The sequence below is a fragment of the Saccostrea cucullata genome, unplaced genomic scaffold (genome assembly GCF_032062105.1).
Source record: "Saccostrea cucullata isolate Sc308-1 unplaced genomic scaffold, CSIRO_AGI_Scuc_v1 ctg266, whole genome shotgun sequence".
Classification (NCBI taxonomy): domain Eukaryota; kingdom Metazoa; phylum Mollusca; class Bivalvia; order Ostreida; family Ostreidae; genus Saccostrea; species Saccostrea cuccullata.
The window spans coordinates 616,615-638,167 of NW_026935351.1; the positions used below are offsets into that span (position 1 = coordinate 616,615).

The window sequence follows — 21,553 nt, forward strand, 5'->3', positions numbered from 1 at the left end:
CACCTTTTTGTGCGTCGTCAGTTCTTCCGGTTGTTACGAGATGCAAATTTAAAAAAATCGTATTTTCTAACTTTTTTGTTTTTCGGTATTTTTCATTTATTTTTGGTTTGTTAACAGAAACCCTCCTGATAATGCTTACTATATAATTTGTTTGAATGTTGATCAATCTAAACTCTAGATATTAGCATTCAAAAATCTGAAGCGGGTCCAAAATGGCGGCTGTTCAACGCCGACAATAGGGATTTACGGAGGCAGCCGAGCACTTGAACAAAGTAACATAAGGATAAATGAAATGTATAGGAATACTTGGATAGTCACGTCGTAGTTACGTTGCAGTTCTGTGTCAAACTAACGTCTCCTATAATTGGTTTTGGCTAGTTCCCAAAGTTGAAAAAGAAAAGACTAAATGTGCAAATGAAATTCGATACCTAATATCTTTTGTGCATTACGGAAAATGTATCATATTTATAAGTAATACTTTCTCATAAAAGCATATCAATTAATATCGTCAGTATATATCTTTACCACTGTTTTTCCTATGCACACTTGTGCCATATTAAACTAATAAATAATACTAAAATAAGAAAGCGATTTTTTTAAAAGATCGCTTCATGGAGTTTATTTGAGCATTCTTGTCTCAAAGACCTGATTAAAGTTATTGAGCATAAATGATATCTGATTCCTTGACCGTCGTAGGGCGAGCCATGTTTTTCGGCGAAACGTTTAAACCTTTTTCAATTAACTAATCGGGATAGTTCACTTTGGGGATAAACAGGAAATTGAAAAAAGTTAGAAATTCATACCGTTCACCGCTTTAGTGTTACAGGCATATATACCATATGGAATTTGTAAAATGTGTTAAATATACTTTCTAAACCTCGAATCTTAGGCTATTTCGTTCTTTTTTTTAATTTCATTGAAGCTATCACACCTATTTACTATAACATTCCAAAGAAAAGGCGCGAAGATTAACTCGTGGCGTTTGGTGCTAAATTTTGAATAGTGACCCGCCTTTCATAATTTTAAAAGAGAATCACTGTTTCGTAAATATATATAAATAGATTTAGAGAAGAAGTCCCGATAGCGTAATATTTAGTGCCGTCGGAATTTCATGCTGGCGACATGGGTTCAATTCTCCTTGTGTGCAATTTTTTTTTTTACTTTTTCAGCTCGATTTTACGTTTTCTTTCCGGAATCGGACGGAAGACCTCTCGTTGCTCGCAACGAGTTTCTCATCTAGTTATTTTTCTTCTTCTTCTTCTTCCTGGAACTTTTTTGTCCGGGAATGATCTTGTAAACTGTTCGTCCGATGTAGGTAAAACCTTTTTAGGGTTAGTAGACATGTTATGTAGATTTGCGGAATCAAGGTCATTTTGCGCGCACGTGCTTGCAAGAGCGTGCACGTGCAAGACGTGAAATGACCAATATAATAGATATAGCCACAACTGTTCTATTTTTAGATGAAATGCTTTGAAACTCATAATGTGAGGATATATTAGTAGTATAGACATGATGACATGGTGAAAATAGCAAGATCTCACGCGCATGCACGTGCACTTCGCCCTGATTGGCTGCAACTAAAGTCTCAATATCTTTCTTGTTTTTTGACGAAATCCTTTGAAATTTTGAACATAGCCATGCATTAGGATATCCTACAGACATGAAATAAAGCAATTATCATGAAAACACGTGCATGCACGTGCGCTGCAATCTGATTGGCTGAAACTTTAAACAGCTATAACTCCCTTGGTTTTCAACCAAACAGGATGGGATTTGGAACATAGATAGATATAATCGACTTTTACAAGTAGGTATGGTCACCATGCACATGCATACACATACATGTGCTGCAATCTGATCTGAAACTTTAAACAGCTATAACTCCCTTGGTTTTCAACCAAACAGGATGGGATTTGGATCATAGATAGATATAATCGACTTCTACAAGTAGGTTTGGTCACCATGCACATGCATACACATGCGTGTACATGTGCTGCAATCTGATTGGCTGAAACTTTAAACATCTATAACTCCCTTAGTTTTCACCCAAACGGGGTGGAATTTAGAACATAGATAGATGTAATGGACTTCTACAAGAAGGTATGGTCACCATGCTCATTTATACACGTGCGTGCACGTGAAATGAGTAAAATCAAACATACACTTGAATGAGCGTATTTTTTAAATAATTTTGGATTAAATACTTTAATATTCAGTGTATTAAAAATATAGATTGTGTAGACAAGATGATATGGTCATGACGCAAATGCATTCACATGTGCACGCGTGCAATGCTAAAGTTTAAATGATTTTTGTACACTTCTTTGTAAATGTTGTTAAAATCTCAGATGCATAGAGTTTGTCTTATTTAATGAAGTTTACAGGGAATATGGCACCAACAGGTAGTTGGGGAGCGTTTGGGGAACATCTGTAACGGTCCCCGTTACAATTAGCACTAGTTTAACGTGGAAATATAGACAGCTGACAGATTTGTCAACTGTCCGAAATTGTCCATTTGCCGGAAACTTTACACCAAAATAATGTTCTGACTTTAAAAGAGCTTATTTTATCAGGTGGAGCATTAAGATGCACCCCTATATTAGTATTCATGAACATCTCAAGAAAAGGAATCGACGGGTGATAAATTAGTTTATTTTGCAAAAATTAGAGCAAGAACGACGACATCCAGCTATCAGCTTTTAGTAGTAATTGCCAATAATTGATTTGTCCGAAAAGTAGCTGCAGTTTGGATGCCATTATCGGAGTAAAACCCAGATGTCCGTCTCAGCTTTATTTAAAGAATACACCCCTGTTTCGTATTTTAAAAGTTAGGATAATCAAAAATAAAAGGAATATTTAAAAAGTGAAATTTTAGATCGGCATACTGTCATTTATGTTAGCAAATAGCCTAAGATATACATCAAAATGTATATCGGTTTGGTAAGCTTAACAAAATTTTTGAAACAAAGATGACCCTATGTCTTATGAACTGCAGTATTTCCTCGGAGGATGATCTCCGTCACGATATAATCCACTTTAGATTTCAATCAGGAAAGCTTCGGTAGATAATTGCGGACAATTTGTGTTTGGCAACAGTCATTTGATTGGTAAATGATAAATCTAACTTTGTAGAGAAAATCCTTTTTAATATAAAATGTCAAAGAACTTACTGATTATGCTTTGATCTGATTGATAACATGAAAACCAAGTTTGCCTCTTCGGAGCTAGTAAATGACTGACTTTTAAAGAAAGACTTATTGTTTAATCCTTTAAAACACCTGTTGTTTTTTTATATACAAGAAAAATATAAACGTATAAAAACCTGTTCACACTTTGTTTCAGTACTACTATATGCATGCAGATGGACGGGTTGAACAATACAAACACTTACACAGGTTGGGGTGTGATGGGGACAGGACTCCGTGTTGATGGAATGAACAACGTCAGTGTGTCTCTTTCATATGGAAAGGACAAGATCAGCTAAAACACCTTTTTAGCCCATGGTTTGTGGAGTTTGTAAAAATGATGCAATAGTATCATCATTAAAACCTATTGTCATATACTCTTATTGATTCTAAGTTATAGATCCAGAGCAAACAAAGATTACAGGAAGATCATATATGTATATAATGTATCAATTTGTTTTATTTTTTATGCATTTTTATATTGCGTTTTATTCAGTTGAGAAAATACAGAGAACAATCCAACTATCTACTATGGTTGTATATTTCATGCACTAATATCAGATGCAACTTGTGTATAAAAATTTCAAATAGGAATGCATTTCCCGTAATGAAGTATCTCAACTTTAATAAGTTTTCCTTGGTCAGAACTGAGGGAATTCGATAAATTGTCCATACTCTGACTCTCATTTCGCCTACTTGAACTCTGAAAATCAAGCAACAATGAAAATTGTTTACCGTTAACAATAATAATTTTTATTATATTATTCTGACTTTTACAACAAATAAAGGGCCAAATTTGACCATTACCATACCTTGCCCTTTAGTTTGGATATAAAAAGTCTCTAATCATATGATTATACAAATTTATATTGATTTTTTAAAAATATTTTTGTAGGTACCGAGAGCCCTCGTATTTAATTCAGCTGCCGTTGTTACTCGCAAAAGAACACGTGTAAAATGTATATCCAAGTTTTGAATTATAAATCATACATAAGTTTTAAATTACCTGAAATATATTGGAACAAAACTAAAAGTTATTATTTTTATCTTTTTTAATGAAACAATAAAACAATGAGATGCATATGTAAAATTTATTTTTTTATATATATATATAAAAATTCTTTTAAATATGAATAATTTACCTTTTCCTGTAAAGAATGAAGTCAGAATACAATCTGATTGAAAATAATGTAATGTTAATTGAAATGTATCAGCGGCTCAAAAATTATGTAAAGTTGAAATTAAAAATGACAAAAAGTTATATATTGCTCTGAATAGCTATCTAAACTAAAAAAATTAAAATATGTTTGAATTCTACATTTTTCAATTTTGTATTTGAGAATCTTATTGGATTGTTTAAAATCTTATGAATTTTTTTTTATTGTGAATTAATTTTTGCAAGGACTATGCCAATTTAGACGTTGTATTTGTAAAAAAATAAAAGATAAATCAGGATTAAAAGATTTAGATATGAAACGTATATAAATGTACAGTAATGGTTTTGTTTTTATCAAATTGTTATGTCGATATCGTACGCTTATCACAGATAAACTTGGAAGAACATTTTTAAGCAAGCAATAAAATATCAACAGCGTTTTTAAAAGATTTCTTAAGATCGCGTAAAGCCCTTTTTAATACCAATGTTTATATTTCGCCCATGCACTTCGCTCTGCTTTAGTTTGTATGTTTGGATGGAAATGTCGCCAAATGATTCTGAAAAGCGCTAATAGTGTCCCAACAAATAACACGACTTCTAATCAACTTAAAGTTGTCCACATTTTGATTTGACAATTGAAGATAACGGGTAAGTGCTACCTAATTCTCGTTTCATGTTGAGCAGTTCCTTCGAAGGTCAAAATGCTTGCGTTACGATGTTGCCTTTTGAAGAATCCATTAAAATTTCCTTTCCGAACAATTCCCAAGAGCGATCTATTAATCGTCTGTCTTGCTTATTAGGTCTCTTTAATTAAGAAAACAAACATTAGAGATTGCAGACAGTCATTTGTTATATTGTTAAATTTAGATGTCACGGGGGCAATTGAGACTTAAAGTTTTTGATTCCACGTAATGGGGAGTTCGAAACGTAATTTCTGTTACGCAATATTTTGGTTGGGTGGTGCCGAGATCCTAAAGAGAATTCACACCAATCCCTTTGAATGACAATTGTCAATCAGGGAATGTCACTTTTATTATTTTATTCTACACCTGCAAGAATTATTTTATTCCGACACAGATCGGGGAAGGTGTTGAATATGAGAAAGCTTAAATCTCGATAATTCTGACCTGGCACTTTTATTGGTAGGCTCAAAGTATTTGTCTGAAGAATCAAATAAATAAAAGTTCAGAAAAATAACACTGTGTCCTTTTTCTATTACCAGTATTTATGCAAATAGACACTGCTTAGCAAAACCTGTCTTAATACCTGAATAAGTTTATAACATCTGCTCCGCAGAGACAGAAAATCTTTGTACGAAACCCGACTGAGGTTAATTATTCTGAGGAGAGCTAAATGACGAATGCATCTTTTTCGTTAAAACATTCTCAAAGACTGAACAAACTTTTTTTTGAAAGAAAACAAGCCGGACTCATTGCATGCCAAAACACATCTATCAGTGGGGTGTAGAATTTGTCAGTGACAAGGCTCTGAATTGGGGTCCCCCGTATAATGACTACCCCACACCGTTTGATTTATACCCCTCTGTACTTCGGGGAGGGATGACGACCTGATTGATGTATTCATCCGGGTGTTTTGAAACAAAATACACGAAGTCGTCTCAGAAGATTTGAATAATCCGATATGATAATTTGTCATAATATGCTAATGTGATTAAGTTTGAGGACAAAAATATCCGTTTAAAGACCACGGTACTAGAATTCAACGCCGCATCTGGTTTGTGCAATAGGTTTTTTTGAAATCTTTGTATCTCCACGTATCGCAAATTTTACATTTATCTGTTAATTATCAGTACTTTCACCCATACTGGAAAATGAAGATAAATTTATAAATTTTCCATGCTGTAGATGTCTGCTACGTATCTCCCAATGGAATCAGCACACGATAGGCTTACTACAGGAACTTCATTGTCCGGTTCCTGACTTTTGTACGTGTTAACGAGAGTAATTAGACGATAAGATCACAGTACACAGACATCAAGGATCTTCGTCGTTCGTGTATAATTTGTTAGAAATACAGGTCAACATGAGTCGTAGACTCCAGAACAACATCGACATTGGTTTCTGGTAGTAGAAACTTGGCTGTTGCTAGAAAGATGGTCATCTTCAATTGCTTTATTTATTTGATGGACAGTCATAAAATTCATTACTTATTTTATTTTCTTAAACTGGACAATTTTAGCTGAAATATACAGTATACCAATACTATTTGCATATCAGAGAGAGAGAAAGAGAGAGTTTAGGCATTAATAAATAATATTATTAATTTCTCTGAATGGTTCTGCAATAATCTAATATTAAAAAAAATTGTGTTTCTGTTTATTCATTCAGTTTCTGCAAAATAATTATTTCAGTCAATATTGATATAAATACGGTTCCAAATAACAAGATTACAGGCTTTTAAAGTTGTAGAGGATATTTTAATTTTTGATAGGAGACTTCACTCTTTCTTTACATTGTAACGGATCTGATCTCGTTATGAGGATGGAATTGTAAAAGTTCATACACCGAGAAATCAAAATTTCAATAAACCCCGGGTTCTGTGCTGTTTAGCGGGAGCTATGGCTAAGAACTTCACCTAACTTTGGTCTACCATGACGAATTTTCCAAACATCTCAATTTATTATCAACATTATCCTGGGAAACCCTGTCGACGTTTACATAAAACCCTAAACCCTTATGACCATATGCTCTGCAATAGGCCAAAATCACACGTTTTTTGTATATCATTTGTAGATTTATTATCATTTTTACTGCATTAGAACCGTTGAGAAACCAAATTTATTCCGATTTGTTATTTTTAAAGTCGTCTGTGTTTACAACAATCATCCTTAGATGACTGGGTCAATATTTTACAGATGCCTGCAAAATTTTGAAAATGTGCTTATAAAAGATCACCTACATGTATACCCCCTCTCTAAGATCCCAATAAGAAAATTATAGCTCATATCCTAAAAAATTCATGTGTCCAAGGCAATATTACTTTTCTAGTTTTTATATTAATAAGATTTATTCCTGTGATCAATAAAACCTACTTAAAACCAAAAAAATATCCTCTAAGGACAGCTGACTCATTTTCTAAGACGATACGTTCGTCAATGATATAATTTTTTTCCCCAAGATTTTGTCATTTAAACATGTTTACTCACAAAAAATAGAGGTACATTACCAGGCATACATGTATGTGCAAGATATGAGATGATGATGTTTCCTATATAATCCTTTTGGGGAAATACTTAATTTGCCAATATGACATTTTTTGTTGTTTCGAATTTTTTAAGGCAATTAGAAGGCTGTTAATAAAGCAAACGGTAATTATTTTTTAAAAATATTTTTCGTACAATATGAATATTAATAATACAGATATCTGAGGAACGTATCGTCTGACCTTAAGACAACTGCAGTAACACGTCGAGTTCTTAACCACGTTCATCGATGGGATATGCTGTTGCAATTTCTTTTTATCAATTTAAAGGAGAAATTGGATAAAAGTGTTTGTACATAAGGGAGCACATGTTTATTTTTTTTTCACTTCAATTTAGTTAAATTATTGATTAAAAGTAAAAATAACATTTTAAAGAATTCTTTGAAGCAAAATGACTGACTCTTAATAATCTGTTCACTTGAAGGTTGACAAAAAGACAATTACACGTATTAAAAATATTAATATTTATTTGCATAATATCAATTCATACAACGAGTTACAATAAAAATTATGTCAGGATACGATCATATTGAACACATTAATTAAACAAAGATTTATAGCACCTTGTATTTTTAATATATTTTTTGGCACATACGGAATATTGTGGGACTATGTTTTTTCTCGTTTTGATTTGGAATGATATAACCATATGAAGAATACAATTTTTCACACAATGCATTGTCCCCTGTGTAAACTTGAATTAAGTCCATCAAAAACGTCCTCCTGATCCAAAACATAGCTTCCGGAAGTCGTCGTGCTGTCGTCATGACCACAGTAACTTCCGGCGTCTGAATACAAACTCTCCTGTCTCTGGAAAACTACAGCAGAATTTCGCTGCTGAGGAGAAAGTTTATTGCAGGGATATGTCCCTTTCTGTTGCAAATGGTCTTTTGCGTTCAAAGAACTTCCGTGCAACATTAAACTCGGTCTGTTGAAGGTACTAAATGATAATTCTTTCCTTGGCGAATTGTGCTTTGTATTTTCTGGAAAGAGAAAATCGAAAATGAAGAATTAAACGGTGATCAAATACCAATCATCTCTCACACAGAGGAGTACTGAGTTCAAATATTTTACCTCTTTAAATAAATAAATAATGGTGGGTGATAGTGTCAAGAAGATAGTTATGACATTTTTGTTTACTACATAATTGGATTTCCATGTTCTATAAACTTATCTGGGAGACAGCAGTATATGAGAAGAGAGACAGCAACCAAACGTTATCAAAAATTCTCTTTGTTTAAGCAAAGAGTCGAATGAAATCCAGGTACTCATGGTTTATATAATATGATAATATGGCGATAAAAAGGTGAAAGTTCAGTGTATTGCAGAGGACTGCATCAAATGACACAACAAGTGGCTATGACTAATGCGAGGTGTGTAATTATTGGGTATATGACGGAAGTTTATGCAAAATAATTACATATATTCCCACTGATTAAATAATATTTCCTTGCAGTACAAGTTTGCTAACCTTAACATTTTTATACATGCTTATTATCACAATAAGGGTTTAAAATTTATTCATTCCTTTTCTTTGATCATAAACAAAAACTTAAAATGCTCTTACCAAAATCTATAGAACTGGAGTGAGAAAGCAGAATACTGTTGTTAAGGTCGTCTTCACTTCCGCCTCGCCCACTGTCACTTGGAGTGAGCTCCCCTGAACGGTCACTTGTGCTGTCCTTTTCTTTTCTCACCTGAAATAAAATACATTTGTATATTTATCAAAAAATAAATTTGGGAAAAAACGTGAAATCTTATAATTATTTTTTTTTACCGAGAGAAAGAAAAGAGAAAATATTAATACTCACCAATTGTGACCCTGGTCTATAAGAGTTGCTGGACCTTAGTACGTGTTGCAGAGTAAAGGGAGTTAACTGGTGATGTATTTTGTCATCTTGACCAAGATTGGCGGTGATCCCTTTGGTAGAAATCTAAATAAAAAACAAACATATCTTAAGTCAGTAAAATAAATATTGGTGATTTTTGAATTGGTTTCCAATTATATGAAACATGTCAGATAGAGCGGGATAAGCCGCTTATCCCCCTTGAATCACGTGGGTTCAAAATTTTGGGAAAGGGATAGATTAATGATAAATATTGACCCGACTATTGGATAAGAGCGATTTTCTCTCTGGTAAAAGAGTGAAATTTGCTGCTAACAGGTCGATTAAGCTATCAAAAACGACAGATAAATGACTAATTTTTAAAGATAAAAGTCATAAATTGACATGTTATTGCCAACAAGAGATAAACCAAGAACTAAATCTTATCAAGATTTTTCAAACGGCTTAGAAATTATTTTTTAAAAGGTAACTTTTATTTTTCTTTTCAATCTTACGTCAAACAGATGTTTAAACATTTTAAACATTCAATTTTTAAAATTAATATGGATCAAACTTTAAAGAAGAACATGAAAAGAGAATGTTAAAACCCAAGACAGATTGACATAAGGAAATGCTTGTTAGGAGCCTTAATCATAATGCACTAACATATATTTTATCAAAATATTGATATAGAGAACATTTTCAATTGTGTTTTTAATCCAACAATTCTCTATACTGTGAGAATAAATCGATTGAAAGACTTGATGCTATTTTTTAAAAATAAATGAGGTTAGAATGATTTAAATCCTGCTTACTTCTCGGGAGTGAAGTAAAAATATTTTTCTTTGCTTGAGGAAAATGACCCAGTCGGTAAATGACTCAACAACATACAAAATGAGTTTAAGAGAAAGAAATCGAGGCAAGCGAAAAAGTTTTCTTTTTCCAATGCATTTAGTGATTGCTAAGCGTTGCGGACACTGGAGTTCGATGTTGTTAGTAAAACTCCCACGGGCAATTGGTACCCGGTATAGAGGAGGAAATTTGATCTGAGCACATCACGATCTGGAGGTACTGACACCTGTATGTAGCCTGACAGATGACATTTCTTACAAAACAAATGAGGGTTAGTCCCGAGCTAGTTAAAGCTTGTGCAATAATTAAAAAACCAAACTGTAATTAAAATAACACTGCACTATTTGCTCAAATTATATATGTTGCTTCATTGTGGTTTCCTCTTTAACCTTATGAATCGACATGAAGTATAAACAAACTAGTGACAAATCTTTCAGTGGTTCTCTCCGTTTTCATGTTTTCAGTTTACTGATGGCTGACCGTAGGCAAAGTGTTATTTGAGCGGTTCACTCGATTATTCGCCTACCTCGGGGGCACGGACACATTACGCATGTCGAGCGCGAAATTACTGTCCTTATCTTGGCGAATTTGTTAGAGGGATGGACACAGCAAGCAGATTTTATTTCATTGAACTATTTTAATGAGTCTCCATGTCAAAAATTTCACAAGTGACCTGCCCCCAGACTTTGTGATTAAGTGACATTTACAGACCTATTTACGTGTCTCATGGTCGATTTACGTTTTGTAAATTTTTATTCATTTAAAAGATATCAATCAAAAATCTAGATTTGATATAAAACTATGGTCTTCTATTTTTACATGGCATTCTCTTGAAACCGTTAGTTTCTCATAAAATTTCAGTTTTTGTGCAGACAACATTTATTTGAATGTTATATATAGTTTTCATAGAATTAATTCAGTAAACATCTTTATGTTAATATTGTTCTGAATCAATTGAAATAATCCCTAAAAGTTGCTTTTCAGATTTTAAAGCCTTGTAATTTCCTATCTAATGGCCCATGAAAATAGTTTCGTAGTGATGCAGCATGGAATCTTTTTTACCAGAGCTTTTATATTTGAACAGTTAACTCTAAATTGAATGTTTTTGAGCTGTACGAATTTTTTCTCTTTTTCTTCAAAAGAGGGAAGGTGTTGATAACAAATTAATGGTGTGTGACATATTACCTGGGAGTCCATCGTGGAACTGTGGAGAACTGGGTACAATTGGTGCTCAGGTGAGTCTTTGTCCAACATCCCACTGCAGTGTAAGGAATCCAGGGTATTCTCGTGGAATCTCTGAGCCGAGATTTCAGAATAGGGTTCTATCTTTTGTTGTTCGTGATACTTTTGACGCAATCGATCAGCTCTTTTAATCAAACAAATTGTCAAGACGATGACCACCGCGATCACTATGGTGACACAGGAAATTGCAATAGCGATGAGAAAGTATTTGTGATCGTCTGGTGCAGAAACGCCGTCTGGTATCTGTTGACTTGTCACTATTATCGTCATGGTCCTTTCGGTTGTCCTCGGGGGTGTTCCTTTGTCCTGAGCAATGATGGACAATTTATATTTTCCTATTTCTGTCGTTGTCAGTTCTCTCATAAGAATGAGTCTTCCTGACAAACTGTTCAGTTGAAAAAGATGTGAGTAGTTCCTGTCCCTTGTGACGTAGGTTACGGTAGCGTTGAGCCCTTCATCAATGTCCCTTGTATCTAGGTGAGCAATGACGGTGTGGGGTAGGGTCTGATATGAGATGATGACAGTGCTGTTGTTATCACTTGGGAACATGAAGATGGGGTCATTGTCATTCATGTCCAAAACATCAACGGTGATTTTAGCAGACGATTGCAGGGGAGGGGACCCGGAATCAGAAGCTACGACTGTGAACTGATACTTAGCAATGGCTTCTCGGTCCAGAACCTCTGTTGTTCTGATGGTTCCATTAGGTAGAATCTCAAAAGGTATTCCTCCATTGTACTGTGGTAAAAGGGAAAATGTAACTTTTTTATTCTCATCTTTATCAGTTGCAATAAGTAATCCAACAGACGTGTATTTAGGTGCGTTTTCTTGAATGGCAAATTCGAAGCTGTCATTTTGGAATTCCGGTTTGTTGTCGTTGATATCAGTAATTCTGATGACAACACTTGCAGTACCGGTCCTCGCAGGAGAACCACCGTCTATTGCAAGGACGTAAAGTTTGATCAAAGAGGTCTCCTCTCGGTCAAGTCTGAACTGGGCAGAAATGAGCCCTGTTTTAGGGTCAATTAAAAAGTTGTATCTTGTGGGCTGAAGTTTGTATGTGATTTCAGCATTTTTACCAATGTCTTTATCAGAAGCAGAAACTCTGATGAGACTGGATCCGATATTATTGTCTTCCTGGGTTTGCACCACATATCCAGGCTTTGTAAACACGGGGTCATGGTCATTCTCGTCAAGGACGGTCACTTTAAAGGTCGAGGACGCATTCAGAGGTGGAGTGCCCTCATCTTGACATAGCACAGTAATAGTGTACTCAGATTGCACTTCTCTATCTAATGGTTGAAACAATACAACTTTATACTCAAGAACATTAAATTTTTGGAGTTGAAATTTTTCACTTCGAATTGAGCAATTAATATTTCCATTATAGCCGGTATCCGGGTCGTCCACAGTGACGTGTGCTATGGGGGCATTAGGTGAAGCACCCTCCAATATCTGAGCTTTGTCGGTATTTGACAGCAAATCCACCTTGATCCGTGGCGGGTTGTTATGAGTATCTCGCACATTAACGGTTATTTGGGTTTGAGACATAAGAGGCTGTTTAGCACGATCACTAGCCTCTACTATAATTCTGTACTGTTTTCCAGGCTCAAAAATTAAAGATTCCTTCACTTGCAAAGCCCCACTTGTTGGAACAATTTGAAACAATTTCAGAATTTTTTCGTCCTGCCTAGGACTTAAGCTGTAAATGACGTCACCATTTAGTCCTTCGTCATCATCCTTTGCTGTGAGGGTTAGAATCGTGGTGTTTACGGCAACATCTTCATCCACTGTGACATTATACTGAGATTGGGAGAACACTGGCTGCTGGTCATTAATGTCCAGAACGGTCACAAAAACAAGCAAGGTTCCGACATTAGCAGGTGCACCGCCATCTTCAGCAACAACCTACAACATTCATAGGAAATTATTGTCCATGTTTTCTTTTGGTTGTTAAATAGGAAAAAAAGAATCAAAAACTTCAAAGTACTTTATACCACCAGTTCATGTACAGTTCATGCAGTAAATGTATTTGCAAATCATATTATCAAGATGGTGATAATAAACTGTTAACATAACTACGGCATAAATTATGTATAATGTATATAAATATTTTTTTATGCAATATACTTTTATTTTTGCATACGTATGCAATTTGCTGAAAATTATATATTTGTTTTTATGGAACATATTTTTACAATTACATACTGTAGTACCTATACAGATAAATTTATACGTGTATTTATGTATTTACCTGAAACTGGTAGGATGGTTGAATTTCTCGGTCGAGAGTTTTGTTGAGAACAAGACGAACACGAGAACTTCCATCGACATTTTTCTGAAACTGGACAGAAAACGGTGCCGTCTGGGGGACAACCATGTAATTATTTACTGAATAATGTCCACTGTCCCTGTCCACGGCCCCTTCAATGGGGAAAGACGTCCCCACCAAAGACCCCTCCGATACCGACAAATTCACAGAACCGTCAGGAAAGGTGGGAGAATTGTCATTAATATCCAGAATTTTTATTTTCAGATTCACTTTTTGATAAAAACTTCCTGAATTACGACAGATCACATCCAAATTAAGAAGGCATTCCGTGACAAATTTACATTCGGCTAGAGATTCTCTGTCAATTCTCATTCCAACGGAAAGGGATCCAGTTTTTTCATCAAGTTGAAATAAAGATGTGAGAGGGTTTGATTGAGATAAAAAGATATATTCCCTAGTGAGATCATCGGAGGATAGGTTGGCGTCTATAGCGATGTTTCCGATCAATGTTCCCAGGGCGGATTCCTCGGACACAGTGTAGTATAATACCTGACCACAGGTCACTGGTATACAGATAATTATTGTCCACAAATACTTCATAAATGCCATGTTTATATCTTTACTTTTAAGGCCTCTTCATTCGTTGATTTTCTTGAAGATCTGTAAAATAGAGAAAAACATTGCATTGAAGAAAAAAAATTCCACTACGCAGCTTTTAGTTGTCCGATTCCTGAAATTCCTTAAGATACTAATTGATTTTACTTACTGATTAAGTACCAACTAGTATAAGACAAGCTGATTAGTCATTTTGTCATAAATATCGCTTCCATCCATCACTATTACACTATACTCTTCTATAGCCTTTCACCTGGATAATGTTCTTTATTTACACCTGGGAAATATGCGTGAAAAGCTCCGCCCACCCAAATTGTGTCAGCCAATCAACGATATCAACACAACTATGTTTTGGCATGTATGTGTTGTGATATAGCTCGCAGATTGTTAGAGTAGAAAATACAATCGTTTTCTTTTATTTACAGGTGAAAGTTCATTTAACCCTCCAAAAAACATTTTCCAAAAAAGTAAAGGTCTTGGCATCGAAATATCCATAACAGTAACATCACAGAGAGTTTGGTTTCTCTGACCAGGCAGCGATATTAATGATAACTGACGTCTTCATGTAGAAGATTTTCTTTGATACATGTGTGAACCAGAAAAGATGACAGCTTCACATTAAATCATGATGGACAATGATGAAAATAATTAAGGTCAGACGGACCATGCCACGGGGTCTTTTGTGGTCACTAATTATGAACTGTCCATAACACCCTTTATGACAAGACATGCAAACCAAGAATTCATACAGGTCTATAACAATTTGTTTGAAAATGTCCAAGACTTTCTACTAAAATGCTAATGCTTTTAAAATTCTTTTGAACAAACTCACTTCCCGAAATTATTTTATTTTCAGAACCAGGTGTGTCCATTACATAACCGTTAGACTTGGGGATAGACAAACTTTTATCGGCTTAATTCCGTAAATAAACAATTTTCTGATATCACATTATTTACTGGTCTTTTCAATGGCAATTTTCTTTTGTAATGGTAGGATCATTCCGTTTCAATTAAAGTTTTAAATCAACCTAAAGTCATAAAAATCGCGTTCGATTTTCTGATTAAGGTGGCAGACGTCTTCGTGATAAGGTGAAAGCTTCCTATCTAAATCCCCTACCCAGTAATACAGAGATGAATGGCAGCGAAATTCATTTTCTTAAAATAAATATTTTGTTGTATTACAGAATCAAGCTTGAATTTAACAACATAATACCATTTAATTCCTGTTTATCGAGTTCATAGTTTGACCCCCTATTCATATCAGTTGAGAATAAAAATCAGAAAGTATACCGCCATTAGCAAATGAAGTATACATGATTGTTCCAATTTAAGGTTATAGCTCTGATTTTGGAGAACAATAACAGCGAGGTAAATAAACTTCCTGCCCTAAAATATTTATTAATCGTGTTGTGGATGTTAGTACATAGAGCATTAGACGTTCTACTCATGTTTTCACACACCTCGATATTTTACTATAGTATATTCAACTCACGTGTACATAATGATATTTAATTTTTGAATTAAGTTACATGTATTTAATCAATGGCCATTAGATGGTTTCATCTTTGTGGGGACCATCTTTACTTTATTTTATACTTAAAAAAAGAAAAAAATTAAAGGATTTGTATTTTCAAAAGAAAAATCCTCACCTTTAAATTGAATCCTCTGGACGATATAAAATGCACGTATAAATTATCCACAAAGTCCAATATATTTTTTCCAGATAGTTGACGGAGCTGTCTGCCTCGTTGCTTACGTAATAACTGTATCCTTAATTATTTTCTGTGTCATTTTAGTAAAAAAGCAATGTTTGAGATGTCACTTTCAGTGGTGTCAGTGTCTTAATGGGTGTCCAGGACAGGTCACTTCTTTTTTAATGTCCATTAAGCTCTGGACCAATTTATCGCTCACTGCGTTTTTAATCCCTCAAGATGGTCATTTATAAAGCTCAATTCGGTTTCGGGTGCTTACGGCTACATGGCCCAAGTTCTTGATTAGTTAATCTTAACCCTCTATCTACACTCGTTTACAAGGTGTGAGGAATACAAAGGAATCAGGGACCACATATCTCATTTAAAATCAAAACAGTTTTTTCTTGTAAGAAAATTTAATCATTACTCTCGCATTAGAAAATAATGTTATCTCCGAGATCTCGATACAAGTTACCACCTTTTTCTGAAGCCTCTGGGGACATAAGTATTTCCGAAAGACTGGCTAGAATCCGATAATTGAAATCAGGACCCTGATTTACTACAATACGGCGGGGGAGAAGCCTTTTAAGCAGCTTGTTTATTTACTTAAGACCGAGAGGTCGGGGAGTCTTCAAAGGAATCGAGTGCTGGAAATATCATAACTGAAAAATATTGTTTATATTATTATTTTATGGTGCTTAATCAAATTCAGATTAATTTCAGTTAGTTATCAACAAATGAGATACTTATCAGATTTTGAGAAAAGCCAGTTATATGTGGAATAATTCAAACTGCCAGATTTTTGTTATTAATTAACTTACTTATATTCAGATTTTGTTTTATAGCAATTTCTGTTTGGTCACAATGCTACCAAAATTGAAAATGAAATTTTGTGAAATGTGAAATCGAAGTGTCTTTAAAAATGATAGATTTCTTTAAATATATAAGTGATAGAAAGACTATGAGAGAATTCAAAACTCAAATATCTGAATAAATAAAATTAGTTTTATGAAATTTTTGCTGTTTTTTTTCCTGGTTCATTCTGAGATTTGAAAGATATCTTCGGCTTAAATATATTTTACGGTCCTTTTATAGAAAACTACCATGGGCATGCTGGAAACGATAAATTCAAAAAAAAAAAAAAAAAAAAAAAAAAACCTTTTGAAATTTACGTTTTCTAAACACACTCGATAAGCTTCTTTTCCCTTTTATTTAGAATAAAGCTTTGCAAAATTCATATATAATTTTTTTAAATAAAAAGACGAGGAAGGATAAAAAAAAACTGTTCAAGGCTTGTTTGGGGAACAACTGATTCACCAAACGTGCTCGTCTACCTGACCTCGTTATAAACAGGTAAGAGTATATTAATGTGTTAAGTCTGGGTATTATTGGTATGTATACTTGGGATAATCTTAAATGTGTATCAAATGTTATTTTTCAATTACACATGGTTACTCAGATGTGAACGAGCTTTTTTTATCAAGGACCGATGGGTGTCTGTGGAAGTGACCCTGTACCAAAACGACCCTTCACCACACCTGAAAAACTCATGAGCATACTAACAATATGAGGAATAAAAAAGAAACACTGTCATATAGTGTTTACCTAAGACTATCAAATTACGTACTTCAGATTTTATTTAAAAATAAAGTTATTTTGAGTTGATATACATGTATCCTTGTGAAATTTTTCATGTGCGTGTTTCTTTGGATAGCAGTAGTTATTTTTCATCAGAAGAAACTTCAGGAAAGGTATACTGGGATAGAATAGGAAGGAGGCTGGGTTCTATACAATATAACAAATTTTGTTTTTATTTGTTCAAAAAGCAAGTTTATTTTCTCAAAAATCCTCCTGCAGTGGCTTAACAAATATTGCCTTATAAAAAAAGCCTCTGGACAGACATGAAAAATTATTTTATTTCTTTACACATTACTAAGTTAATTGTATAAGTAACTAGGGCTAATTGTAACGGGAACCGTTACAGATGTTCCCCAAACGCTCCCCAACTCCCTTTTGGTGCCATACTCCGGCCCTCTAAGCTTCATTAAAAACGACAAACTCTATGCATTTTACACTTTAACAACGTTTTCCTGAAGAATACCGAGTATATTCAAATTTTAGCATTTGCACACGTGCACATGTAAATGCATGTGCGTAATGACCATATTCTCTTGTCTACACTATCTATATACATTAATATAATAAAATAATAAAGCATTTAATCCAATAGTATTAAAAAATACACTTGATCAAGTGTATTTTTGATTTTACCTATCTCACGTGCATGCACGTGCATGCATGTGCATAATGACCTTACCTTTTTGTAGGAATCCACTATGTCTATCTATGTTCTAAATCCCATCCTGTTTGGTTGAAAATCAAAGGAGTTATACCCATTTAAAGTTTAAGCCAATCAGATTGCAGCGCACGTGCATGCGCGTGTTTTCATGATACCTGCTATATATTACATTGTAGTATATCCTAATGCATGACTATGTTTAAAATTTCAAAGCATTTCGTCAAAAAACAAAAGAGATATTGAAATCTTTGTTTCAGCCAATCAGAGGGAAGCGCACGTGCATGCACGTGAGTTCGTGCTAATTTGACCATGTCATATTATCTAGACTATTAATATATCCTTATAGAATGAGTTTCAAAGCATTTCAATAAAAAATGTAAAAGTTATGGCTATAATAAGTATATCAGTCATTTCACTCATTTCACGCGCACGCACGTGCATGCGTATGCGCGCAAAATGACCTTCGTTGTGCACACCTACACTTGACACCTATTAACCCTAAAAAGGTTTTAACTTAGTTGGGTGAACAGTTTCTGAGAACACTCGCAGACAAAAAAAGTACCGGAGAACAAAGAAGAAAAAAAAGAATAATAATAATAATAATAATAACTAGTGCTAATTGTAACGGGAACCGTTACAGATGTTCCCCAAACGCTCCCCAACTCCCTTCTCGTGCCATATTCCCTGTAAGTTTCATTAAAGAAGGCAAAATCTATGCATTTAAGACGTAAACAACATTTTCCCAAAAGTATACCAAGTATTTCAAATTTAAGCAATGCAGGCGTGCGCATGTGATTGCATGAGCGTTATGACGATATCATCTTGTCTACACTATTTTACTCATTTGCACGTGCACGCACGTGCATGATGACCATACCTTCTTGTAGGAGTCCATTATGTATGTCTATGTTCTTAATCCCATCCTGTTTGGTTCAAAAACAAGGGAGTTGTAGCCATTTAAAGTTTAAGCCAATCAGATTGCAGCGCACGTGCATGCGCGTATTTTCATGACAATTATTATACATCATATTGTAGGACATCTTAAAGTATGCTTATGTTTTAAATTTCGAAGCATTTTGTAAAAAAACAGAAAAGATATTGAGATTTTTGTTTCAGCCGATCAGAGCAAAGCGCACGTGCACACACGTGCATGCATGTGAATGGTGACTATACCGTCTTGTAGGAGTCCTTTATGTCCATCTATGTTGTAAATCCCATGCTGTTTGATTGAAAACCAAGGGAGTTATACTCATTTAAAGTTTCAGCCAATCAGATTGCAGTGCACGCGCATGCGCGTGATTTCATGAAAAATTTTATATATCATATTGTAGTACATCCTAATGCATGTCTATGTTATAAATTTCAAAGCATTTCATCATAAAACAAAAAAGATATTGAGATTTCTGTTTCAGCCAATCAGAGCAAAGCGCACGTGCATGCGCGTGAGTTCATGCAAATTTGACCATGTCATCTTATCTACACATCTTATATATCTTTATATAATGAGTTTCAAAACATTTTATCAAAAAATATAAAAGTTACAACCATATTAAATATATCAGTCATTTTACTCATTGCACGCGCCCGCACGTGCATGCGAATGCGCGCAAAATGACCTTCGTTCGGCACATCTACACAACATGCCTACTAACCCTAAAAAGGTTTTAACTTAGTTTGGTGAACAGTTTCTGAGAACACTTCCGGACAAAAAAAGTACCGGAGAAGAAATAAGAAGAAAAAAGAATAATAATAATAGTGCTAATTGTAACGGGAACCGTTACAGATGTTCCCCAAACGCTCCCCAAATCCCTTTTCGTGCCATATTCCCTGTAAGCTTTATTAAAAAAGGCAAACTCTATGCATTTAAGACTTTATCAAAGTTTTCCCAGAAGTATACCAAGTATATTCAAATTTTAGCATAGCACGCGTGCGCATGTGAATGCATATGCATAATGACAATAACACCTTGTCTCCACTATTTAGAAATCTTGATATACTAAATATTGAAGCGTTTAATCCAAAATTAAAAATACGATCATTCAGGTGTATTCTTAATTTTACCAATTTCACGTGCACGCACGTGCATGCATGTGCATGATGACCATACCCACTTGTAGGAGTCTATTATGTCTGTGTAAGGTCCAAATCCCATCCTGTTTGGTTGAAAAACAAGGGAGTTACAGCCATTTAAAGTTTAAGCCAATCAGATTGCAGCGCATGTGCATGTGCATGCATTTATGAAAATTGTTACATATCATATTGTAGGATATCTTAATGCATGCCTATGTCCAAGATTTCATAGCATTTCGTCAAAAAACGAAAAAGATATTGATATTTTTGTTTCAGCTAATCAGATCAAAGCGCACGTGCACGCACGTGCATGCATGTACATGACGACCATACCTTCTTGTAGCAATCCATTATGACTGTCTATGTTCTAAACCCCATCTTGTTTGGTTGAAAAACAAGGGAGTTATAGCCATTTAAAGTTTAAGCCAATCAGATTGCAGCGCACGCGCATGCGCATGTTTTCATGACAATTGTTATATATCATTTTGTAGGACATCCTAAAGTATGCCTATGTTTTAAATTTCATAGCATTTTGTCAAAAAACAGAAAAGATATTGAGGTTTTTGTTTCAGCCAATCAGAGCAAAGCGCACGTGCATGCACGTGAGTTCGAGCTAATTTGACAGTGTCATATTATTAACACTATTAATATATCCTTATATAATGAGTTTCAAAGCATTTTATCAAAAAATGTAAAAGTTATGACTATATTAAATATATCAGTCATTTCACTCATTTCACGCGCCCGCACGTGCAGGCGTATGCGCGCAAAATGACCTTCGTTCCGCACACCTACACTACACACCCATTAACCCTAAAAAGGTTTTAACTAAGTTTGGTGAACAGTTTCTGAGAACACTCGCGGACAAAAAAGTACCGGAGAACAAATAAGAAAAAAAATAATAATAATAATAACTAGTACTAATTGTAACGGGGACCGTTACAGATGTTCCCCAAACGCTCCCCAACTACCTTTTCGTGCCATATTCCCTGTAAGCTTCATTAAATAGGACAAAATCTATGCATTTGAGACTTTAACAACGCCAAGTTCATTCAAATTTTAGCATTGCATGCGTGTGCATGTGAATGCATGTGCGTAATGACCATATCATATTGTCTACACA

The 21,553-nt window shown here is 34.5% G+C and overlaps 1 protein-coding gene across 1 annotated transcript; it reads right to left on the bottom strand.

Annotated features, from left to right (window-relative positions):
• Positions 1–8,040: 8,040 nt before the first annotated feature.
• LOC134242514 (protocadherin-9-like) lies at positions 8,041–14,643 on the bottom strand. The gene is made up of 6 exons (XM_062724613.1): positions 14,522–14,643; positions 13,738–14,415; positions 11,427–13,391; positions 9,375–9,497; positions 9,131–9,260; positions 8,041–8,546 (listed from the first exon to the last, which is right to left on the bottom strand). Exons 2-6 carry the CDS (start codon positions 14,362–14,364, stop codon positions 8,230–8,232), a joined length of 3,162 nt encoding a protein of 1,053 aa, XP_062580597.1. The 5' UTR covers positions 14,365–14,415; positions 14,522–14,643; the 3' UTR covers positions 8,041–8,229.
• Positions 14,644–21,553: the final 6,910 nt, after the last annotated feature.